The 27150-nt window shown below is 36.9% G+C and overlaps 1 protein-coding gene across 9 annotated transcripts in view; it reads left to right on the top strand.

Moving 5' to 3' along the window:
- EFEMP1 (EGF-like fibulin extracellular matrix protein 1) overlaps window positions 1-27150 on the top strand; it is a 74536-nt gene that overhangs the window by 36851 nt on the left and 10535 nt on the right. For 5 of the 9 annotated variants that reach the window (XM_081589607.1, XM_081589603.1, XM_081589605.1 and 2 more), the window contains exons 5-8: window positions 19821-19943; window positions 23773-23892; window positions 24839-24958; window positions 26190-26309. In XM_081589607.1, the coding sequence (XP_081445733.1) occupies window positions 19821-19943; window positions 23773-23892; window positions 24839-24958; window positions 26190-26309 (483 nt within the window). The remainder of the gene's footprint in view (window positions 1-19820; window positions 19944-23772; window positions 23893-24838; window positions 24959-26189; window positions 26310-27150) is intronic. The other 4 variants (XM_081589611.1, XM_081589609.1, XM_081589610.1 and 1 more) reach the window with 2 other exon arrangements.

A 27150-nucleotide genomic window follows, 5' to 3' on the forward strand; every position in this document is an offset into this window, starting at 1 on the left:
ACAGTTCAAAAGCATCAATTCTTCAGCACTCAGCCTTCTTTATGGTCCAGCTCTCACATTCATACATGTCAGATTTTTAAAAATGAAATGAAAGATAGATAGAACACATTGGTGGTTGACAGAGGTGGGTGGTGGAGGGTGGGTGAAATGAGTGAAAGGAATCAAAAGGTACAAACTTTCAGTTATAAAATAAATAAGTCATGGGGATATAACATACAGCATGGCAACTATAGTTAATAACACTGTATTGTATATTTGAAAGCTGCTAGGAGAGTACATCTTAAAAGTTCTCATCACAAGAAAAGGGATATTAACTAGATTTATTGTGGTGATCACAATATATACAAATATCAAATTGTTATATCCCTGAAACTAATATAATGTCATATGTCAATTATACATCAATAAAAAAGAAAATTAACCAAATAATTCAGCTCAACAATTCAAGTCAACAAAACCCTAGTTAAGGGCCATAGTCCCTATGTAGTAAATGGTAAATGATGGTTACCAAGAAGCACTGGAGGGGGATGAACCTAGAGTCTGTCATACAGAGTGAAGTAAGTCAGGAAAAGGAAAACAAATATTGTATGTTAATGCATATATATGGAATCTAGAAAAAATGATACTGATGAACCTATCTGCAGGGCAAGAATAGAGACACAGATGTAGGGAATGGATTTATGGACACAGCAGGGTAAAGAGAGGGTGGGATAAATTGAGAGAGTAGCATTGACATATATACACTACCATGTGCAAAATAGACAGCTAATGGAAAGCTGCTATATTACACAGGGAGCTCAGCTTGTGCTCTGTGATGACCTAGAGGGGTGGGATGGGAAAAGTGGAAGGAAGGGTCAAGATGGAGGGGATATACATATATATAAATATATATACATATAGCCGATTCATGATGTTGTACAACAGAAACTAACACTTTGTAAAGCAATTATTCTCCAATTAAAAATTAATTAATTGATTAATTTAACAAAAAGAACTGGAAGGGTCCAAAGGAGGGATTGGTTGCTGCAACCAAGGGCCAGTTAAGAGTTTTGTGTAGGGAGCAGATGTTTTACAAATGTGAATAAATCTGAGAAGAAAATGGGCAGGCCCTGCTAGATGGACCTGAGCAATGGTAACAGTACTGTATTACTGTTCAGGGTGACGGAAAGAGGGTCTGTTACAGGGGAAGCAAGAAATACGATAGGGAAGTCATTGAAGGAAATTTATATAGAAACTTGAATTCTTGTTAAGCTATTTTTATTTAGTACTGTCAAAATTAGTAAAATGTTTTGAGCAAGGAGTGATCTAATAAAAATGCTACCTTTAGATAGTTGTAAGGCAAGGGGAAGAAATAAGCATACACATATGGTTAAATGTGTTAAATCACCCCAATTGGACTGGGGTGCGGAACTGAGACCAGAGGGCATATGTTAGTCTGTCTTGCTTAAAATTGAGTTTTTCAAGAAAGAATTGTACATAAATTTCAAGTTAGTAAATACAGTAACAATGCTAATAATAGCTATAAAAAAGTTTACTCCATAAGGACTATTTTCAGAATCATAATAATGAGTTAATACTTTGTTAAAAACTATTTCCAATAGACACATTCATTATTTTTGCATGCAAGTGCTTCTCCTGAGTCAAATGATGGTTCTAAACAAGTTCCACTTCAAGTAGGGTAAATTGTTTATAATATTGTTTAGCAATACATTTATTCATAGGTTTTACAAAAGTAAACATCAAATTTGTAAATTAATAACATTCTGGTGTAATTCAGCTCCTGTACCCAATGAAATAGCCAATTAGGAGCTAAGTAAGCCCTTAAATGATCTGAACAATCAGCCTTTGTGCTTCATGCCCACATCCATTAAACTGTAGAATGTTCATTAGTCATACTGTATGACTGAAGGAATATGGAGCAAGTCTCTAACCATAAACTGTCTAAACATAGACTGTTAACAACAGTTTCTCTTATTTTAACATATTTAAGTCTGTAACACTGCAATATGCAACGAAAACAACTGAAGTAGAGTCACACCCTAATTAAATAAGGGTTTTGCAGTTATAGAAAATTATGGCAAGAGGCAATTATCCATAGGCCCAGTCTCCCCTGTGAGTCTCCTACCATCCATTTTGTAAATAAGCATAAACTAAAGGAGTAATCTGATTATAAACAGAGGAGAACAACAAGTTCTCATGATATGTCATGAGAATATGCATGGGAAATGCATTTTCCAGTTAAAAATGATCTTCGTTTAAAAATGCAAAATGGGGAACAGCAATTTTAGAGTGGGAGTGAGGCTAGATTGCTAAGCTAATACAGCAAGAACTTAAAACCATAAGAATATATAGTGTAGCCTGTAGAGTAATCCAGAAGAATTTTAACTAGATTTAGAGATCAGTAAGTCTTGATACTATTTGGTTGGGGGTGGTTGTTTTGTTTTGGTTTTTTTGAAGATCTACTCACAGCTAGAATTTTGCAAAGACAAAACACCTGGCTTGTCTATTTATTGATCTAAGTGTCCATTCTGGAACACTTCATAAATAACAGTCATGCTTATGCTTTTCAAGAGTGGGTCTCCTGGAGATGAAATGTTAGTTGTCTATATTTGCTTTTTAATTATATTAGATTTTGGAATAAGATGGGAGGTAGAAATATTTTAACATTTGCTTTGTTACTTATAGTTTGGGAGATGGCACAAGACCACAGAGATATCCTATAGCTGGATCCCTAAGCATAATTTCAAAGTGTGAGATTATTCAACAAGGCTGAGTTGAGTAACTACTGTGTGCAAAGCATAGTAGGTGTTGAGAATACAAGGATGAAAGCTTATGGTGCCTGCCCACAAAGAGCTCGCAGTCTGAGCAAGAAGACAGTAATAGCAATGTGACATTTTGAGTCCCATTTCAGAAACTTCCCAGAGAAGGTACCACCAGACCTCAGTCTTAGGAAGTTGTGGGGATTAGCCTTTAATGAACTGGGGGAAGGGATGGAGGGAAAGAGAAAAAATGTTCTATGCAGAGAGAAGAGCATTTGCTAGTCATTAAGTAGAACACAGAAGAAATAAGTGCTCTGTATAGTTCAATGAGCATTTAAGATGATAAGTAAGTCAAATCAGGAAGGGGCCTCAACGTCCTGTTAAAAAGTTTGGATTTCATCCTGAAGATAGGTGGGAGGTGACATAATCAGGTTTGTTTACAGAAGAGGCAAACACATCACTTGCTTTTAAAACTTATTTCTAAATTATAAATTTGTTAACCTGGTGAGATAATTTTATTGTAGCTAATTAGAACTGTTTTAATTCTTCATTTTATACCAGTGCTACAAAGGCAAATTTAGTATGAATTTCATTATAAAAATGGCACAGTCCTGTTTATAAGTTTCAATCTTTATCAAACATAACACAGTGGGAAAAATATCTTAGCTCAAGGAAAAGCTTATAAAGTCAAATCCAGCCTTAAAATTCCACTCAGCATTTAGTCATTGTTCCAGGCCATTATGACTTTATCCACACAGAATATAACTGTAAACTCTTACAGGATTTTTACTACTTGAGATCTGTTCCATCTTAAAATTTGTACTAAAACTTACTGGAAAACTAGTTTGAAAATAAAATTATAACTCAACCTCTCTGTAACTTTGCAGAAGCTACAAGAGTTTCCACACATTCACCTTATTTGGCCTAGCATCCCTAGCCTTATAAAAAAATTGTTGTAGTGACAATATAATTATATAAATGCTATGGAAGTATTGAGTGTTATTTATCTTAAGTGTTTTGCCACTTTATAATCTACACATCAAATCTAATGGAGAGCTCAATTGGTACCTTCAACAAATTGAGGCTATAAAATTATATAGGCCACTGATGTGTGCCTAGGGTAATTCAGCTGCTGGTTTTTCCTAATGGAGTGTGCCAGAATTCAGTAGTCAGAGAAAAACTTATTTAGGACCCTAAGCCAGACAAAGTGCCAGAGGCACTCCTTCATCCTTAAGGTGAGTCTAGTTAAGCAGGAGGGGATAGGGGCAGCTGTCACCAAGATCTCTCCAAGATAGTTGATTTTCCAGAGGTAACGGGTATACTGCTATTCCTCTTTCTTAACAAGGATAATTTGTGGATATAGCAGTCCCAGAGCTCAACTGGACAGGTTACTTTCTGCAGTCATCTTACATTGGGCAAAGGAACCTGGGAAAAGAAGCTTAAGGAAGGTGGATATGAACTGGATAGAAGGACAATCTATCCTGTTAAGGTAGAAGGGTTAGGGAGAGGCTCGTGGGCAAAGGCAGACAAGTGGCAACATGTGTTTGCACCATGGAAATATGTAGCCTGGCTGATATTGAGGGTCATACAAGATGATATTGTTGAAAAGACTAGTTTTTATATGAAATTACCTGTTATATTATAGTGAGGTTCATCCAGTTATACAGACCTTCTGCATTTTATTGACATCCATGTACGTTTGTATTAGTCACAGGATTAAGTCGCTGGTGTTGGGGTTCTGGGGACCTGAGTAGCAGCAGATCACCTTACTGAAGAGATGGAGATGGCAGGGACAGTCTGCTGAGCTCCTAAGGGGTGCACTGGAGAGTCACAGCCCTGGGTCAGGGAAACAGCACTCACAAACCATTGCTAAAGCAACAGTGCCCAAGGCCTGCACTAGTAGGAGATCCTCACACTACCCTTGGATGTGGCATCAATCAGAATTCTCAAGGTAAAAGAATGGTCTGCCCGACTGAGGTGAAATTAAGAAAGGGCAAATACAAGATCAACTACAAACGCAAGCTGGAATCAAGATCACCGGGGGAAATATCAATAACCTCAGATATGCAGATTATACCACCTTTATGACAGAAAGCAGAGGAAAAGAGCCTCTTGATGAAAGTGAAAGAGGAGATTGAAAAAGTGGGCCTAAAACTCAACATTCAAAAAACAAAGATCATGGCATCCGGTCCCATCACTTCATAGAAAATAGATGAGGAAATAACAGAAACAGTGAGAGACTTTCTTTTCTTGGGCTCTAAAATCACTGCAGATGGTGACTGCAGTCATGAAATTAAAAGATGCTTGCTCCTTAGAAGAAAAGCTATGACAAACCTAGACAGCATATTAAAAAGCAGAGACATTACTTTGCCGACAAAGGTCTATATAGTCAAAGGTATGGTTTTTCCATATGAGAGTTGGACCATAAATAAAGCTGAGTGCCGAAAAATTGATGCTTTTGAACTGTGGTATTGGAGAAGACTCTTGAGAGTCCCTTGGATTGCAAGGAGATCCAACCAGTCAATCCTAAAGGAAATCAGTCCTGAATATTCATTGGAAGGACTGATGCTGAAGCTGAAGCTCCAATACTTTGGCCACCTGATGGGAAGAACTGACTCCTTGGAAAAGACCCTGATGCTGGGAAAGATTGAAGGCAGGAGGAGAAGGGGATGACAGAGGATGAGAGAGTTGTATGGCATCACCGACTCAATGGACATGAGTTTGAGCAGGCTCCGGGAGTTGGTGATGAATCGGGAAGGCTGGCATGCTGCAGTCCATGGGGTCACAAAGAGTCGGACACAACTGAGCAACTGAACTGAACTGAAATGCAAGATCGAACACTGAAATAGGAAGAAAGAGTCAGAAATGCAGGATGGAAAAAGGTGGGATAATAAGACAATAGAGAAGGAAGTCAGCCTTGTCACTTTCTGGTTTGTCACACTGCCACTGTAAGCATAGTGTTTTTCCTCAGGCTTTAAATTCTTTAATTTTTCCTATTAATTTTCTATGTTTTACTTTTAATATGAGAACAAGAATTTATCATATGCACCTATATAATTTATATATGGATATAATGAAAGCATTTGGAGGTCATTTGGTATCCAAAGCAACCAAAATTAATTTTCCCAAGTTTATTTTTCTCATATGCCATGTTTTTTTGCTTTATTAATAGCATAACTTTTAACCAACAAAAATTGGCTCCAGATCAAACATTCCTGCATGATATGATTGAATGGATGTTTCATTAACTACAAATGATATAGATTACCATTATGTCTTGAGATTCCTCAGATCTCCTGATTTGAGAAGTTAAGCACCTGATGCTTTCATCTTAGAATGTGATGCTGAGCTTTGTCCCTAATGAACAAACACCCAGAAATATTTGTCATGACTTTACATGTAGGTTTTCCCACATGTTTGAAAATATTCCCCATCTGTTCTCTAGTTCTGATTTATAATTTCATCACAACCTTGAGAAATGATGACCATATCCTTGACATGTGCTGTGCTTAGTCATTCAGTTATGCCTGACTCTTTGTGACCGCATGGACTGTAGCCCACCAGACTCCTCTATCCATGGGAATTCTCTAGGCAAGGATACTGGAGTAGGTTGCCATGCCCTCCTCCAGGGGATCTTCCTAACCAAAGGATCAAACCTAGGTGTCCTGCAAATATAATAATAAAAATTGTTTCTGAAATTTGTATTTTTCACAGTTTTTTCAAATCTCTCAGAATTACACATAGGTTCTAATTAGAGCGCCAATTAAAGCTATGTTTGCTAAACATTAATACTTCATAAACATTAATACTCCATTTCTGTGGATGGGTCCTATTGCCACCAACTGCCCTTTCATATCTCAAAATATGAAATGCAAATGATGTAGACTCTTTCTGTTTTGCCAAATCACATTTGTGTGAATGTTTTCAATTTCCCTAATGAGAAATAACTGTAAGAAAGAAAGGGTGATTTTGCCTATTCTTGCATCCATGCATCTGGAGTACGCCAAAGGAAGGGAAGTCATTCAATGCTATGGTTATTCCTCCTAATTGGATTTCAGTCATGACCACCACATTCAAAATATGACACTGAGCAAGGAAACCAAGATAGGATATACCAGGACGTCTGCAGTTTTCTTGCTTCCTTCCACTCGTCTATAACAGAAGTACCATCCTGATGTACAACAACATATAAAAACCTCACAGTGTTAAATACAATTTATTGAGTCCTCAGTGTCAATGAGGTGCCATTTTGGATGTGTATTACTTCAGTCCATCCTCACAAGAATCTTATGAAATGCGTATTATCCCTACTTGACAGGCATGGCAGTGAGACTTGGAAAAGTTAAATGACTCTCCCCTGACACATACCATAAACATGGCGTTGCTTGGATTTGAATTGAGACTTGTTTGACTCCAAATCCCATGATCTTACCCACTCTTCTATCTCAGTCATATTTCATATCTTTCTGTCAGGGAGGTGCACAGGGAAAAAACTTATTCTGTGGTTCCCAGACTTTCTAAAAAGATTGAGTCCTCCCATAAACTCTTAATTCTTGGTATAATAAAGCTAGGAAAAAATCTATCACAAGCAACAAAAGAAAGAAACAATCTCAAGTAAAATAATTTAAAACTTAAAAATACTATGTAGTGAGAAAATAGTATGGCTATTCAAATTCCAAAAGCTATGGAAAGAGATCTGTAGTTGACGGTCACTGATAGGGGACCTCCTTACAGCTATCTGGCAGCTTCACAGTCATCCACATTGATCATATATGTGCCTGAAGTCAAAGGTTTTCATTTAAAGGTTTCCATAAACAAATTGTTATATTTCTAGGGAGAAATAATTCTAGGCTAATTTTAAAATTAACAATATGAATTACTCAATTTTTCCGTTTTTCTTCTAAAATGAAAACTTGGAATATGATAGACTCTATGGATGTGCTCCATGCGGTAACCATTTTAAGTATATATAACAGATCTAAGAACATAGACTTTTTTTTTCATCTGTGTTTATTCATGCCAAGAAATTCTCCTAAAGACTAAGTTTGGCATCTACCTTTAACACATAACTGGCACAGGTCCACCTCCCTTTGTAGTCTGCAGACAGAAACCATGTACAGGGCATGTTTCCCCACAAGATTTTTTTTCAGAGTTTAAGCTGGCAATCAATCATTAAGCTTCTCTAAATTCTGGGCAGGTATGTAACTTTACAGGTACACAGTACTGCCTAAACATTGAAGAGAACTTTCTATTCATCCCCCTCTGCTAACAGAGCCATTTAATCCTGTTCAGAAAGATGAGTCCATTTTAAATCCTCCTTTGATTCTACAGATTAGGAGGAGGGGAAAATGCTGGAAAATGAAAAACAAGGGACGAAGAAACAGTCATGGCTCTCAAGAAGCAAAATCATGTTTTTCAGGTTTCCCAGGATCCAATATTGTGTGTTAGAAAGGGTAGAAGCGATAAGAGCTAGAAAATGAATCCGTTTTACAACAGCATTCAGGAATTCAGCAAAGTGAGCTTTAATTTCAGATTTTTAAAACTGAAAGAGATTTCAGTGAATATATATAGTATTTTTGCTTCTAATGGAAATGGAGGGTAAAATGCCCCAAACTCATTTAAAAAGTCCAAAGACTATTTATATACTAGCTTGAGAAATCTTTAGCATCAAACACCAGACCATATTTTTAGGGAACAGTATTTTCTTTTGTCCCCTATTGCCTTTAGGTACTCTTTGAACTAATAATCAGGAGTTATTTGAATGCTATTGCTTCACATCACTAAAAGTGTTTTAACACTGGTTAAGGGGATATACCATAGCTTATGTAGGTCAAACACAATTTATCAGCAAATTAAATTCAAGTATGCATGATAATTCATGAACAACTTGGAGGAAATGGTAACTATAGTATCAGTTTGGAACAAAACCAAAAAGTCAAATCTTACTTGGTATGATGGCACATGAAACACTTGGGCACAAGCTGATAGCTGCTCGCATTTAACATTTTGAACACTGAATAATCTTCAGCCTTAATATTATAAAGCCTGCAGAGTCTTCCTTCCTGAAAATTTCTTAAAACTAACAAGGAATTTGTTAGTGTACTGTATATATTTTGTTCGTGTTTGTTATTAAACTATATATACTAATATATATAGTATATTATATAGTATCGTATAGTATAACTATAACATATAGTATATATTAGTATAATAACAAGTCTAGGATTTCTTAACTACTTCCTTGCTCAAGGAAGAGAGAATGAAAAACAAAACACTTAAGATGAGATCTTTCCTTGTTATACTTTGTCATAAAGCAAGTTTTTCAGATGTTAGAGGAAAAATTATAGAACTATAAAAGTAAATATCACAATATATATTATGTATATACAAAGATATATGCATGTACACCATATGTCAAAGAGAGAAAGTATAGATATTCAATCTTATTGAATCCTCACAACTTTCTACACTGGGGTAGATGCAGCGCCTATTTTTCAGTGTTTTTTTAAACAAAATTTTCAAAATTAAAGTTGAATGTATGATACAATGAGCATTGATCACCCACCATCCAGATTCAGAAACTGTTAATATTTGTACGCATACCTTAACAACATCTTTAAACACAGATAACTGGTCAAATCCCACCCCTGCCCCCGCCACACATATACTATACACACACTACTGGGATTAAAGTTACACCAGTTGCATATTTCCAGTGATAGGAACCTTGTTATCTCTTAATATCTTAAAATGTTCAGTGACCACAACATTTTTTTCTTTCACTGAACTAAAATCTGCCTGCCTTGGATTTCTACCTGTTTATTATGGCAGCCCACTCCAGTGTTCTTCCCTGGAGAATCCCAGGGACGGGGGAGCCTGGTGGGCTTCCGTCTATGGGATCGCACAGAGTCAATCACGACTGAAGCGACTTAGCAGCAGCATTCTAGTTCTGCTCTTCGGAAAGACATGGTCAAGATCTTTTCCTTTTTTAAGCTGCTGCTGCTGCTACTGCTGCTAAGTCGCTTCAGTCGTGTCCGACTCTGTGCGACCCATAGATGAAAGCCCACCAGGCTCCCCCGTCCCTGGGATTCTCCAGGCAAGAACACTGGAGTAGGTTGCCATTTCCTTCTCCAATGCATGAAAGTGCAAAGGGAAAGCGAAATCGCTCAGTCGTGCCCGACTCTTAGCGACCCCATGGACGGAAAATCCTCCGACCATGGGATTTTCCAGACAAGAGTACTGGAGTGGGGTGCCATTGCCTTCTCCTCTTCTTTAAGCAGCCCTTCAAAATCCTCAAGTCACTTTACAGCAGACTAGCTCAGATAGAAATCTCATCTTGTAAACTGGTACAGTGTGGGGAGAAGATAAGGATGATGTAAGGAGAAGAGGGGCTATAGTCCTTAAAGGCTGGCATTTTCCCCGCCTCAGGCTTTGATACGTAACATTTTCATTTTCACTTAGTCTGAAATAGTCTTAAATTTCAATTTTGTTATCTTCTTTAAATCATGAGCTCTTCTGAAGTGTATGTCTTCTTTTCCAAAAGAGAGTGATTTTTCTAGTTTTGTCATCATTTTTGTTGCTGCTTCTCTCTTACTTGCTTTGCACTTGGAGAATAAAATCTGTATATTGCAATTTTTGAAGTTTATTTAGACTTAAGACCAGCATATAGTTATTTTCCATTAATGCTTTCTAAATATTTGAAAAGGTTATATATTCTGTACAGTGTTCTATATATGTCAGTTCAAAGTTTTTAACCATGTTATTCATATTTTCTATTCATTTTTGCAAATGTGTGTTTATTCTTTTACTTACTGGGAGAGATTGTTAAAATCCTTTACTGTATATAGCTATTTGCCCTTTAGTTTGATTCATGTTTGCTTTATCTCTATTGAGGCTATGTGATTAAATGCAGTTAAATTTAGAATTTCTACATTTTTCTGGTGAACTAAACTTTTATCATTACACAGTATTATTTTTTATCCTTTCTAATGTTTTTTTCCTTAAAGTCAACTTTGTCTGATATTAATATTGCAAAGCCAACTTTCTTTTGGTTAGTGTTTACATAGTATATTTTCCATCTTTTTTCTTTAATCTACCTGTGTCCTTATATTTAAATCATTTCTCTTGAAACAGCATATTTGGGTTTTGTTTTTGTAATCAACCTGAGAACTTTTGGTTTTCATAAGAGCATTTAATTCACTTACCTTTAATGTAACTATTGATAAGTTTAGGTTTAAGCTACCATTTTACTATTTGCCTTTTTTTTTCATTCTGCCTATTATAGTTTGTTTTTCTTTCTTTTTTGCTTTCTAACTAAAATGATGGGCTATTTTGTATTACTCCATTCTCCCCTGTATTAGATTTGAGTTTTATACTCTTTTACTATTCCTTTAGTGCTTTCCCTAGGGAATACTTTCACATGTACCCCTGACTTATCAAAGTCCAAAATAAATTGGTTTTATTTATTGGTTTTACCTCTTCCCAGACTATAACAGGACTTTAAAATACTTAAACTCCATTTATATTCCTGCCAGCATAAGCACTTTATTCCCATGTATTTTAATTCTAATTTTTTATAAATCACAAAAGACCTTACTATTATTGTTTTATAAAGTCAGTATTCATTAAGATTTACACACATATTTATCCTTTCATTGCTTTTCATTGTGCTGAAATTTTGAATGAAAAAGAAAAGAAAATTTAGTACAAATTTGGTGTCACACCACTCACTCACTTCATCCTACCTATCCATTTGGAATTCAGAAAACTGTAAGGGCATTCAGGCATATAGGAAAACATTATGCAGAAGCATCATAAGTACAGTGTAATGAAATGGGTAGGAAACTACACACAAGAACGGAACATGCTCTGAAGGCAAGAGGCACAAAGATATACTTTATTTTCAAAGTCTTAGGCAGTTAATGATTTGGAGAAGTATTGCCAAGTTACATTCAGCAAATTTAGTAGTGTACCTCAATTTAGTGGGCACGAAAGCTGTTTATTGTTAAATGAACAAGTATAATGTAATTGGTCTCATACAATTAGGAGGTCCTCAAGCCATGCTTGTTATAATTGGCATTGCTATAGCCAGCGGCTTATGAGACCTCAAGTGATGACTGGGCTGAAGGAGTAAGCCAGGAATGTGTATGCCTTGGGCTAGAGAGGCTGACTAATCTGGCTGTTAAGGCCTCAAGGATTGGGGCCAGGAGTCAAATCACAGTGCTCAGGGAAGGCATGGTGGGCTCCTTCGAATTTACTCAGTCTCCATTCAGTTCATCACTCTCCAGTGGTGTGATCTGGAGCTGGAAATAGGAGGGAGGTGGGAGGGGCAAGATGAAGTAGTGGGGCACCAGAAAACACAATTGAAATATAAGTGCAAGTGAGGTGAAAATCTCTCAGTCATGTCCAACTCTTTGTGACCCCATGGATGTTGTGCACCAAGCTCCTCTGTCCATGGAATTCTCCAGGCAAGAATACTGGAGTGGGTTGCCATTCCCTTCTCAGTCAATACAAAGGCGTCCCCTAATAAGATGGAATCACAACTCCTCTGAAGGCCATTCAGTGTGAAGTAGGTCCTTGACATATATGGGATGGGCTTGAACTTTCACACAGAATCCTTTATTCCTGGTACTGAGCCACCCTAGAACAAAGACTGATGGTGCTGCTTGTTTCAAAATACAGTTTTACCTCCACTGTATTAATGATTGATTATAGATTAATGATTGATTGTAATAGCATTCAAATACCAGGGTCATCTTTTCTCAAATATTTTTAATGGAGTATTAAGTTTAAGAAGAAAAGAGAGAGTTTACCTGGATGTGACATATTCACAGAGATTCCAGAGAACACTCCTGACAATTAACAACCATTTATCAGTAGAAAATGTATTTCCCTTAAGATTTTAAAAGCAATAAGCTTCACTTCGACAGTGTGCAAAAAGAGCTGAAGAATGAGGATTAAGGTCTTTGAGTCCTTGCTCGCTCTCTTGTTTTGGCCTGATTGGTCCATTTGGTTTGTTTGTAGTAGAGATGGGTCACAAGTTGATCATTCATGTTTACCAGTTGATTTTCTCCCCCACATTCATGAATGTTAGATATGAATTCATGAGGTTAGGCATGAACTATATGTCTAATCTCATCCAACATCTTGCAAATGAACACCTCTAGACACAGAGGAAACTAGGTGAGAGAAGGTCATTTGTAGTGCAAATCCACTATCGGGGCTGACAAGGCAACTCCAAGTACACGTAGCATGACTTTTCCACATGGTAATAGCACATTTCAAGATTCTGTTAGAACACAGTGCAATACCAAGGACTTCCAGTACAGTTGATTCACTACTCTTCTAAAACAAACAAATGAACTACCTGGGAAGCTGATATTTCTTGATTTTGGTGATATTTTTGTTTATCATTTAAAGCACACCAAACTATTAACAATCTGTCTTGCCAGAACAGATAAGAATCTAGAACTATAAATCTACTGCTGGCCATCAACAAAGACAGTCCTCTTTTGTTACTCAATGTCAGTATTTATTTTCCCCACTAGAACTGCTTAGCTTGGGTGAATTCTAGCTGATAATTTCAGAAGGGTGAAAAGCTAACTAGAACTGGGCATCTGTCCCAGATAAATCTGATTCCAGTACTATTAAAGAAGCAGCAAGGGAAATAGAAAGTCTTTGACAAAAATTGTTGATAATTGGCTAAGGACTAGGGAGGGAAATGGAAGACTTGGAGAGCTATGAATGTTACTCTGATGAGCAGAAAGATGCAAAGGAAGAATCAATGCCCTAATGATTAACAACTCTCTCTTTAATTCTAAAAAAAAATTATATATTTATATAATATATATAAAATATATATATATGTATAAATATACAGTAGAACTTCTACTATCCAGAACTCTTAAGGAATAAGCCTTTCTGGAGACCTAAATTACAGAAGCAAAAGAGAAATCTTTCTTGACTCCAAGATTTCTCTGTTCCATGTTACCTTGAGCAGGTCACTTACCAACCTACATTTCAGTGGCATCCTCCTGCCTCATCCAAAAATTGTGGATAATGAGACCATTATTCCACAGGATTGTTATTAGGATGAAATCAGAGGCTTGTAGGTCTGATTTCCTAATCAAATAATAGATGTTTAAATACTATTAAATATTTACCTATTTTTACACCAGTTAATTTTAGAATTTTAACAAATTTGTATATGAAGTCATATAAAATACTACACATCTTATCCTTAATCAGATTTCAATCAACATAATATAATGCCTTGATTACTCAGGCTATCACTATCAATAGCCACTAATGGATGAAGCAGCAATAAAATAGCAATGCCTCAGCACTTGCTGAAATAGATGCTACCTTCCAGGATTGTATTGAAAAATAAGATTAATATCCAAAATAACTATAAGATCTTCGCCCAATGAATCTCTTTCCTTCAAAAGGTTTCATAGATTAAATAGAAAGTGTACTTTTCTGGGAACTAATTTATTATCCTGTTACTATAAAAAAAAGAAAGAAAAAAGTAGAAAAGAAAGAAAGGGGGAGGGAGGGAGGGAAGAAAGCAGCCAGGAGTAAAGTAACTCCTCCTTACAGCAAATATGAATCTTGACCTTTTTCTCCTACTTCATTCCATTTATGAGATTAAATTAGTATGGTTGGGGAAGACATAATGTTTTAGATCCACAAAGATCAAGAAATAGCAGCAACTTGAATTTAACCATTACCTTTTCTTTGCTATCAAATAATATTTACAGTGGCCCACTCGGAACTAGTAAAGATCTGGTTATTTTACTCTAAGGATTTATGGTCTGGAATTACAAAGATGTATTTTGAAAATTCTGAACTTTTAAAAATCTGTGCATATCATTAAGGACAGACAGTCCATTTTACAGACAGAGAAACAGAAAAGGAATTGATGTCATGGCCCTAGATCACAGAGGCAGTGACAGAATAAAAATAATTTCAGTCCCTTTATTTCTATTTCAGTGCATTCTCATCAAATACAACATCTGGTGAATGGTGGCTTATTCCAAAGTAGTTCTAAAGTATTCCCTTAACGTAAAGCAGCACAAGAAAAGTATAAGTGGTAATATAGAGCATTTAAGGTACACAAAATCTTTGCCCATGAAAACACACTGAAGTAACTCCATGTCTCCATGTCGTGGTAAGTTATCAAATTATGGAAAGAACATTGCAAAGATTAAACTGTTGCATAAGAGAGAGAAAGCAGCATGAGTCAGGGGTTTGGGAAATATGAGTCATACTGAAGGGCAGGAGCCAAAAATATAGAGAATGAGGGCCTAAGCAGGGACTTAATGGACACCACAGAGATGTGGACACAGTTGCCTCTATTAACTCTGAGAGAAAACCAAATATGCAGTTCCATAGACTGGGGATCAGTGCGATAAAGAGGCTAGGAGTAAGAGCTGAGCGAAGATCAGCTGGATTATTTAACACAGTGATGATGCCAAAGTCAGCAAAAGAGGGACCTACAATAGTATAAATCACTGGAAGGGAGAGTGTGGGCACATTTTTGAAAAATGAGGGAATCACCAAATATTGCCATTAGCTATTCTTAATACATTAGAATGATGAAATGTGAGTTGATTTATGTGTCGTGATATTTTAGGAAGCACATTCTATTATTTTGTACTTTGGTAATGTTTACATTAGGCTGTGTCTACATAGTTCAGAGCTGCTTCCTGTGGTGTTCAATCTAAACTCTAATCACACCTTTGCTCTGTGCTCTGTGCCATGCTCAGTTGTGTCCAACTCTTTGCGACCCCGTGGAGTGTAGGCCGCCAGGCTCCTCTGTCCATGGGATTTTCCAGGCAAGAATACTGGAGTGGGTTGCCATTTCCTCCTCCAGGATATCTTCCCAAGCCAGGGATTGAACCCATGTCTCTTGTATCTCCTGCATTGGCAGGTGGATTCTTTACCACTGTACCACCTGGGAAGCCCAATCACACCTTTAAGGCCTTGAATTTTGCTCATGACTTGAGTTACCATTTTATGAGCACCTTTAACCAGGCACTGCACCAAACTCCTCATACACAGTACCTCCAGCCATGCTGACTCCAGCTGTCTGCCATTCTTCTCATGCAAACCGCTTCTATCTTATCAGCATTTTCTAATGTGATCTCCCTTCTGCCTAGAAATAGCCTCCTATTTCTTTTTCTTTTTAAATTTTTTTCACATGTGTTGTTTTATTTATTTTTGGCTGTGCTGGGTCTTCATTGCAGCACAGGCTTCTCTCTAGTTGCAGTGTGTGGGCTTCTCATTGCAGTGGCTTCTTTTGTTGTGGAGCACAGGCTTCAGGGTGTGTGGGCTTCAGTAGTTTGCAGCTTCTGGGCTCTAGAGCACAAGGCTCAGTAGTTGTGGCACATGGGCTTAGGTGCTCCATGGCATGTGAGATCTTCCCCTGACCAGGGACCAAAACCATGTCTCCTGCATTGGCAGGCAGATTCTTTACCACTGAGCCACCAAAGAAACCCCTAGCCTCCTATTTCTGCCAATCCACATACCTTACCTTTTTCAAAATGCAGCTCAAAATTCACCTCCTTGGGCCAGCATTCCACCTCTGATGCTGCCTTTTTCTTCCTAGCTTCTGTTTTTCTCTACTCCGTTGCCTTATAGCCATTTCCACTTGCTGACATTTTGGTGTGTTTCTTACATTTTGCCTGTTACTCTGCCTTGTAAATGTTTAGTTCTGTGAGATAAAACACTGACTCTACTTTGTTTAAACTATAGGCATCCATTCTTAGCAAACAACCTTGATTCATTCATCCATTTATTGAACATTTATGTTTTGAAAACCCATCATGTTTCATGCACTCTGTAAGGTTCTAGGAATACAGAAAAAAAGTAATACATAGAACTTATCCTCAAAGAACTTGGTTTTAAGGCCCAAGAAACGTGATAACTGTCTACCTAAAGAACCTAGTGAGCTGAACTGTCAAAGATAACTTACAAATAGTTTAAAAACAACACAAAAACTCCTCTCCCCAGAGTACTGTTTCCTAGATTATCAGGGAAACTGTGGCTGACCTGAGTAGTTTCCCTTATGAATAAAGAATTGCTTTTGCGAGTAAGGTATTCCCACCACAAAGGACTTTTATAAACATACCTGGGAAAACCAGGTCTGCTAGTGCATCTGCGCAGAGATCGATAGTCTGCTTTGAGTTTCTAGCATAGTAGTATATTTTAGATGTATACAAGCAGAAAAGATAAGCATAAAAGAGTTTAACAATGTAAAATGATTTTTGCATGATTTTGTATAGATGTGTGAATAAACAATAACAGGATCTCAAAGAACAACTTGCAAATTAATAAAACCATGTTATTTAAATAAACCAACAAATTTACAGTCTTACTGAAGATAGTTCAGCATTACATCCTTCAGCATTACATAACTTGCAAAGAGCAAAGGAGATAAAATATTTTAAACTCGAGTCAGAAAAGCCATAAATGAAAATGTAGTCTGTTCATTTACTAGCAGATGCAGCTCAAGGTATAAGATGAAGCATCCATTCAACTCCTTTGGAATAATTTCTTGAAGGGGATTTCATGCAATTGTGTTTTATTGAATTTCAGGGAGTTTTCCCATCTGAAAGAATTAAAACTTAAAGTGAATCCAGGTAAGTAGAAAGTATATTAAAAATATCACCAGTCAATTCTAGGTGAGGTAAATCCTATTTCAGTTTTGTTTGTTGTTGACAGAGAAAGGAATATAGTGGCAGTAGAGATGGTGACATTTTATTTGCTTTTTGGGTTTTTTTTTTTTTATTAAATTACTTTAATTCACCTAATACTTTTATTAAATTATCCTTCTTAGAAGGTAAACAAACCTGGCTCTTAAAAAGGAACTGGTCCAGGGAGCACGACTTTTATGTATGAAACCTATTTAATGATATATTAATTCCACTGGAAATGTTAGCCTATTTATCAAAGAGAACTGAAGGACAAAAAAAAAAAAAGAATAGGAAGGAAATCACATCAGGAATGCAATGGGGTGGAGGCAGTTTGCAAAGAGATGTCTCAGAAAGAAAAGCCACAGTCACTGGTGAGGCCTCCTTTAGAAAATGCAGCAGCCAACCCAAGCCCTTGATCTTCCGCCAGCATGTACTGAGGAAACTTGCCACATCTGAATCTCACATTGCTGTATCTCTCAGGGCTGTTATCACTGCAAATGCTGGCAAATGTTCTTGACATAAAACAATAGGAATTCTGCTGTCATTTCTGTATTAGCGAGTCATAAAGCTCTGAAGAAACCCCAGTAGACATGTTTTCATCAAGTGCATATGAGAAAATAATAAAAGACACACCAAAAAAAGCAGATAATTTTAAAGAAAGATTGCTGTACCTTTGCATAATACCTAGAAAGGACAGAGTTGTAATCACTGATTTGAAAGTAGTAATAAAAATTTTCAAAACAGACATAAAAATAATAACAAAAATTTTGCCAGAACTTTAAACCCGGATAATAAGAATTATGTAAGTAGATGCTTTTATAGGTTATTATCCAATAAACAGCCAGGCACCCCTCGGGGATTCTTTATCTCCCCTCCCTCTTTCTCTTGGAAAGAATCCCTCCTGTCTTTTCCACACCCAGCTAACCAAAGCCGATATCTGAGGACAACTCTCTTATAACCTGAGCTTCCTACATTAATATACTGGGTAGTGTAAGTGCAGCAATTATGCTTGAAAATAAAGGAAGATGAAAGGCAACACACCCGGGGCAACTCTCTGAGCTTCTGAAAGGGAAGGCAGGATTTAGGAATAAATTCTAATTACTGATGGTTCATTTTCAGTACTGATTTTTGGCCCACTATTTCCTCCAAAGCACCTTCATGGGTCTACCACAGTGGTGATTCAGACACCCCAAAACCTCTCTCAGTTTTTATGCAAAATCTGTCATCTAGGAATTACAAATTTTAGATATTTTTAAATGAAGCTTAGAGTCTTCAGTTGTTGAAGAATGCCAAAATTTCATAATCTTTTCATCTGTGCTATTTAACCTCATAAATATGAGAGCTTCAAATGAATGCAAAGGTGATGTGGAAAAGGCAGAACTAAATTTCACTTATAAATTATTCCAGTATGAGTGCATACACACAAATCCACATCACATTTTTCCCCAGACATTAAACTTTTTATTTTGTATTGGGGTAGAGCCGATTAACAATGTTGTGGTAGCTTCAGGTAAACAGTGAAGGGACCCTGCCATGCATATACCTATTGATCTCAAACTGAACATTTTTTTACTTTTCTGAACTAAATCTACCTACTCCTTAAGGTACATTTAGTAAATTATTCCAAGAAGTGAAATGCTTTAGTAAAATATGCATTTTAAACTATACCAGCCTATCTCTCCTAGAGGAACATGATTAAATTTAATCCCTTTTATTTTGAAATATGTAATGAAAAGTTTATTCATCCATGTTATGCTAAAGTTTACAAAAAAAAACAAACAGCAACAAGCAATGCATAATATTAAAGCTTGATTTTTACCTAGGTATTAGGCAGATTTTTAGAGATTGGTCACTAGAAATTATTTCAAATGTGATATATTGGGTGAAAAAGCAAGTATCATACAATTTAACATTTTAAAACACCCAAAACAATACCATATATGCTAATGGGTGCATATATGTTCAATGAAAATATAAAAAAAAAAATCTCAGGGAAGGATTCACGCCTACCAGGATGGTAGTGGGTAGGTGGATAAAGGGATGAGAATGGAGTAAAGCTTTGGTTACACCTCCAATGTTTCATTTCTCAACAAAACAAAGTAAACTGAAGCGTACATGGCAGAATGTTAGCGTTTGTTAAATCTATTAATAAGTGGTATACAATGGCATCTATGAAATTCCTTTCTGAACATTTGAAATAATTTATCATTTTAAGCATTTCCAATAAAACAGTATTACAAAGTAATGTTTTAAGAATAGAGTGAAAACTTGGTTTCTTTAAGAAAAGTATGGCAAAAACGATGGAGGAAATACCAAAATCCCCACAGTCAACTCAAACTCTTTCTGTGCTGTGTGTCTTTATCAGACATAGACGAATGCACTGCAGGGACACACAACTGTAGAGCCGATCAAGTGTGCATCAATTTACGAGGTTCCTTCGCCTGTCAATGCCCTCCCGGGTATCAGAAGCGAGGAGAGCAGTGTGTAGGTAAGTACAACAGTGCAGTAAGCCAAGTCCTGTCTGGAGCATCTTAATTGTTTAACCCTCAGGCCTTCAAATCAAAGCACTCTTCTTTATTTGCAGAATGATAATGCTTATTCTTTCATTGACTACCAACCCATTTTCCATATTAACAAGAAAAAACCAGCTTCATAGGTTAAGCATATTCTGGATATCAAAGTGTCAGTTACATCTTAGACTAAGCAAAAGGAGAAATTTAAGGTATGAGTGAGACCACAAAAGCAGAGGAAAATCATTTAAATTAGTTATTTGGTGTTCTAGCTCTAAAACACTGATGCTATGGGCTTCATTCACTAGGTTTTGGTGTAACATAGCTTACAGAGCAAATGTGTGCTGTGTGTGTGCTCAGTCACTCAGTCATGTCCAACTCTTTGTGCCCCATGGACTGTAGCCCACCAGGCTCCTTTGTCTATGGAATTTTCCAAGCAGGAATACTAGAGCGGGTTGCCATTTCTTATTCCATGGGATCTTCCCGACCCAGGGATGGAATCTGCATCTCTTGCATCTCCTTTGTACTATAGAAATAAAACCAGCCCCTATATCAAGAGCTCATGTGCAGGAGCGCTTAGAATGGTACCTGGTCCCGGGTTGAATAGTTGTGTGCCATCATTATGTAATGAGTTAACAGACTTGTACTAAACATTCTTTATGTTACAGTGGCTCCAGTACTAGAACTGCCACATGTGAGCCCTCCTTGAGAGCTCTAGTTGAGCTCTCTGAGGGCAGAGGCCAAGTCCGGTTTGTGTCATTGTTGTCTCCCCAGTCCCTTAAGTCTGACAGCCAAGTAGATGCTCAATGCATGCATTTTGAATGACTGAAAGAACACAATATAGGGAGGCTGGCAAATAAGAAGTCAACTAAAGTGCTCTGGGTGCAATCTTGAGGCCCAGCACTAGGATGAAACTCTGTAATTGACTCTCTTTGTCCACTGACTTACATACTTCCTCGTACCATTAGATCAGTGAAGATTCCTTATTTTCTCTTAGGAACAGAGGATAAAAATCTCTGGGGACAGGCAATGCCACATTCAGTTTTCACCAGTGAATGTGAGCTGTTGGTGTCAGGATGTCCACTCTGAGCTCTCATAGGCCCTGGCCCTTCTCTCTCTGCCATAGGGTTCTGCTAGGTGCTGGGGCTAGCGTCCAGTCTCTGATAAAGGACCAGGAATTTGCAGTGACTGAAGCTGTGATTTAGGAGAAAATTGTTCAGAAAAAGTCACAGGCACCAAAGTTTTGCACGTTGTATTAGTCAGGAAAATAAACAACTGAGGGTATAAAGTATAGAAAAAGAATAAACCCAGCCTACTATGGGAAGAATCAAAGCAAATGGAACATATGGTTAGAGCTCTTTATGATACGGTAGGAGATGTCCTTAAATTCAGATCTCTTCATGTGACTTCCCTGCTGTTCCCCTCACCTCCAGAATCAACACTGCATTCCTCAACAGCATATAAGGTCTTCCCCATGTGATCCTTGCTCAACTCTGTTGTAACAACACCCTTCTCCTGCCAAAACAATTACACTTTAGCTTTGTCCCACAAGTTCTAGTTCCCCAATACATCACACAGTGTCACACTTTGCTACCTCTGCATAAGATTTCAGTACCAGAGACATGCACTCCTGACAAACTCCTATTCAAATCTTAAATTCCAGGTCAAGGTCACTTCCTCTGGGAAGTGTTCCATGATCTCTCCAAATATAGTCACTCCCTCCTCTATGCCAGTAATTCTCAAACTTTGATGGATTCTTTTTGTAAATTTCTAGGCTCTTATAAATCAATATTTCTGTAGAGTACAATAAGAATGTTGCAGTAACACCAAATTGCTATTCCTAAACACATGCCCCCAACTTCTATACTTATTCATTGTGGACTGGTCCAAATAGACCAACAGTGGTCAGCAAGTCACACTTTGAGTGGAATGGTGCTCCCTCTATCTCTTGTACACTTTTCTATTTTTGATCTTATAATTCCATGCAATAATTTGTTTCATGCCTGTTTTCCATACAAGATGGAGTAGAATATACATATGATTATCATCATATGTTTAGCAGGGTAAACCTACATTGCCAACCACAATGCTAACAAATAACAAAGGTTCAATGAATGTTTACTTGTTGAAAAGACATACACCATTTATTCATCAAATATTTATTGAGGGCTGACTGTGTGCTAGGTTCTAGACCACTGTGGTAAACAAACAGATTTTACAGAATCACGGCCCTCATGGAGCTATTAGAAAGTACCACTTACATAACTTAGCTATTGACATTGGCACCTGGCTATGATACTAGGTACTAGGAAGAACTGTGCCACAACTGCTCTTAATTAGTATGAACTTTCCATTCATTCAACTAATGTTTATTGAGCACCTACTGTGCCAGACCCTATTCTAGGTATTAAGCACACAACAGACAAAAAATACTTTATCTCTACCTCAAGGGGAGAAAATGGATCTTATTTGTCATGGATTACAGAGAGGAAGACAGACAAGAAGCAAATAAACACATAACACAATGACAAGGAGTGTCACTGGCTACAAAGAAATATAAGGCAAGATTAGGGGTAGAATAGAGCAGAAGTTATTATATATGGATGGACAGAAATGGCCTCCCTGACATGACATCTGATCAGACAGCTAAATAAATTAGGAGGGAAGCTATGTGAACATTGTTATTGTTTATTTAATATTCAAGTTAAATCATATATATTTGCAGCTTATTCATAATAGCTTCCTTTTTTTTTTTTACCTATTTCGTGTGAGGAAGTTTGCCTATGTCATCTTATGTTATCCTCCCAACAACTCTACCACATTGTTGTATTATTACCCACAAAAGAGGAAATGGAAGCTCTGAGAGGTTAAGACCAAGCTAGTAAATGCCAGAACAAAGACTTAAACTCAGGTTACCTCGTGGTACACTACCTACTTGAGCACACTGCCTCCCACACTTGTAGTTATTAAAATACCAGAAGAGTTCAGCATAAAGTTATGTTTTGTTTTCATTTTTCCCATAAGATAGTATCATTACATTGATAGTATATAATTATTATTTTAAATTACACATGCCATATTTGAGTTGTCACAAAGTGTACAGTTGTGAATTAATGAAATTCTATTATGCTTCTAAAATATTAATTCTATTTTGCAAGTTCTCAATTGAGCATTTTATAGTTGGAAATATTTATATGAGAAGGACACAGGCTGGAACACTTGATCAGTGTGTCAGAAGGGCACTCTCAAAAAGTAACTTGTTTAGTATCCCATTCCTTCCATAGCATTCTTTCACTTGATTCTCACAGAAACTTCATAAGATACACATAGCAAGCATTACTGTCTACATTTTACAGAAGAAAAAACAAGCTACTGAACATTTGAGTGACTTCACCAATGTCACCAGCTGAGCAACAGCCTCCTTTCTTAATTTTATACTATATCTCAATTCTTCCATAGTTCTTTTCTACTTCTATAATTATAAGTAAGTTTTTATATTCCCAGCCTGACATTCTCACTTATATGTGAAATAGCTTAATTACTTTTCCCTCTTTAAATCTCAACCCATCCAGCCAGGTTTATGAAGTCTTTGTTCTTAATGTCTCATTTAACTAGAGAGGGCATACAAAAGTATATTTAAAGCACAGATACCCTAATTTTTTAAAAAGAAAAATAATTACTTTTAAAATGAGGTCTCCAGGTTTTCTAGATAATGCTCTGCTGAGAACTTGAGATTAAACAGGTCAATAATAGTAATTTGGATAGTTGGTAATTTGGTTCTCTTTGCGTGTGTGCTTAATAACCTAGATATAGATGAATGCACCATCCCTCCATATTGCCACCAAAGATGTGTGAACACACCAGGATCGTTTTATTGCCAGTGCAATCCTGGGTTTCAGTTGGCAGCAAACAACTATACCTGTGTAGGTAAGTCTTCTGGAAACAGCCAACCAATTTCTGTCTTCCCAGCAGCATCTCCAGTTTTCTATATTCATGGTTTCCATCAACTTCCCCGCATAAAGCTGAAAAGACAATAACCAATCTGGTTTTTAAAAACACATCAAGATGTAAATGGAAAAAATTCTTAACTTTGGTTTTAGTTCTCCTCTGTGACAGTATCAAAAAAAGGTTTTAACTATAGATCAATTGATATACACACACCAGTTAGTCAACAGTGTGTGATACAAACACTGAAGGTGCCAAAGAGGTTACTATAAGTTCAGATACATAAACTTTCTGCTGAGAGTGCATCTGATTTTCACACGCTTCTTCTACCCTTTCAGAATGCAATGTCACGGCACACAATTTTAAGATTGGCATGACATGGAAAAAATCTAGTGCAGGAAAAATGCCTTTTCACAATATTTTCAGTGCCTTAGAGCATTGCAAAACTCTGTATGGGTCTCAAAGGCTTATGTTATAATTGTAATGGAATTTAACAGGACCCATTTAAAAAGTAATAAATAGCAGAGATAAATCTTCACTACAGCATGCTGAGAGACCGTATCAGTATGTGTCTTATATCAATTATTTATAGACTTGGCACTTTGCATTTGAACAATAAAAGAAAATAGATATTGGAATGTATATTTATTAGAATCATTAAATTCTTTCAGAAAGATTCATCAAACACCAAACTAACCGTCATTCCCAGGAAAAAAAAAATATTCTGGTATTTCTAAAAAGTACATGACAGATGTTTGAAGTTGTTCCAATAAATATGAGACCTGAATGGATGTTCTCCAGTGAGCTTCTGCAAGGCAAAGAATCCAGCTAGGGAATTACTCACTTATCATCAGATGACATAGGTACAAAAGAGCAAGGTTATGTTTAAAGACATAAATATATAAGTGTGTATGACCTTGCCTTTCAGATATAAATGAATGTGATGCCAGCAATCAATGTGCTCAGCAATGCTACAACATTCTTGGTTCATTCATCTGTCAGTGCAATCAAGGATATGAGCTAAGCAGTGACAGGCTCAACTGTGAAGGTAAAATATTACCCAAATAATTGGTAGTAATAGCACAGTTCCTGTCTTTGCTGTTGCTTTATCTGAGTATATACCTGTTTAAGAAAGCAAATTTTTATTATGTTCTAAAATCCAGTTAACTTAGTTCACTTATAACACTGTCTTTTTAGTATGTTATCAAAAAAAAGGAGAAAAAAATAATTGAAATACTAGATGTAGGCTGGGTCTGATAATTAGCAAGGGTACTCTAGTGTCTTGCTTCTCAAGTGTGATGGGCCAGCAGAATTGGCACCTCCTAGGGGCCTGTGAAATTGTAGACTCTCACAGCCCAGCCCAGACCTACTGAATCAAATTCTGTGTCTAATGAGAATTCCAGGGGACTAGTGGCATATTTAAGTTCAAAAGTAGCTGATTGCATGTCAGGAACATTAGAATAGAAACCAAAAGATCTGGCCCCTAGGCATCCCTGCCACTGCGTGCTCAGGGCACATTTCTTAAGATGCCTTCATTTCACTCTCCACATGATCAAGAAAAGGGCCATTTAACTAGAGGGATCACCATCAGAATCCACTGCACATGCTCGCTCCACTGTGTAATTCAAATGGCCTAAGACATCCTGAGGGGGATGCCATTGACACTTCATGCTCTTGACTTCCTCACAAACTGTCCCAGCTTTACTTGGGGCCACAAAGATCACACCCTACACAGAGAGGCCTCCCATCATGCCCCTGCGCTCAAAACCAAAAGGGGCTGGCTCTGGACGGCTGCCTCTGCCCTTTTGAGCAGACTATAAGAACAGCACCACTGAGAAATGCAAAGCCTTCTGCCAGGGCATCAACCTCTAGAAGCTAGCACAGGGATGGAACTTGGAGTTCAAAACTCAGATGAACTTGGAAGGAGAGCCACCCAATTTCTGAGAAGGCAAATATGAATCTGCATCAAGGGTGGGTCTGCCAAGCACAACACGAGGATCGTCAACCACAAACCACTTCTTTCAGTCTGCTCAACTAGGATGGTTAGTTCCAGGATTTGCCAAAGTGTCAGCAGTAATTGAGTAAAACTGATGGTAAGAAAATTCTCTGCTCTGTGAAGTTCCATGAGAAATAAGCTGATATTGTTAGAATTTGCATTTGAGCCTCTCATAAAGTATTGCATTTCTGTTTCAGAGACTGCAATGTTTTTTAAAAAAATTACCAAAATAATGACATGTAAGTGTTCAACTCTGTGTTGTTGCTTTTGTCTGGTTCAACAGACATTGATGAATGCAGAACCTCGAGCTACCTGTGTCAATATCAGTGTGTCAATGAACCTGGGAAATTCTCATGTATGTGCCCCCAAGGATACCAGGTGGTGAGAGGTAGAACATGTCAGGGTAAGTTTATTGTTTTCAGATCTGTTAAGTTTTAACCAAGAAAAGCAGGGAGGAAGTATTGGAATCTCTACCACAGACTCTCGTTTTTTACAATTTGAGCTCTTTTTCCCCCTATTGATCATGAGACATGCACACCTCATAAAGAGGATATTCAGTGTTATCTTTCTTTGAAATTTAAAGTAATAATTTTTTTATTAAAATAGAAATATTTTTAATAAAATATTAATCTGCCTTCTAAATAGCCTACATAATTCCTGTGATATACACCCTCTAATCATCCACCAAAAATGATTCAATTATTAAAATATTTCACCATGAATTTCAGTATAGAACATAAGCTTAATGTGTGGTTAGGTGTACCTCAAAAAGATCTCAATTCTCTAAAACACTAGGATTATAAACTGGATAGTAGTAAGTGCTAACAAAATCAGCATCATGTGTATTAAAATGTGCCTGAATTCTTCAGTTAAAAAAAAAACCTATTAATCCAAAAATAGCTAATGTCTTTCGATCCAGTTTTAAAAGAAATATTCAGGTGATCTTCATAGCGACATATAGGTAGAAGACGCAGCTCCCTACATAGGATGATTTCAGAATTTCTCTGAAAGATTTGAAAATCCTGGAAAAATTGGTACAAGCACATGTTTATGTAAATAAGTGAAAAAAATGACTGAATTTGAAGACAGAAAATCTGTTGAAGACCCAGCTATATGACATTCTATCTATACAATTTTAACAAATTATCAGACTTCTCTGAGCCTGAACTTTCTCATTTGGAAAAGGGAGTTGAGGGAATAAAATGGAATAATACACAGAAAAACTATAAACTATAAAGCCTGGA

This window comes from Giraffa tippelskirchi, chromosome 4 (genome assembly GCF_054371585.1).
Source record: "Giraffa tippelskirchi isolate mGirTip1 chromosome 4, T2T-mGirTip1v1.2.pri, whole genome shotgun sequence".
Lineage (NCBI taxonomy): Eukaryota > Metazoa > Chordata > Mammalia > Artiodactyla > Giraffidae > Giraffa > Giraffa tippelskirchi.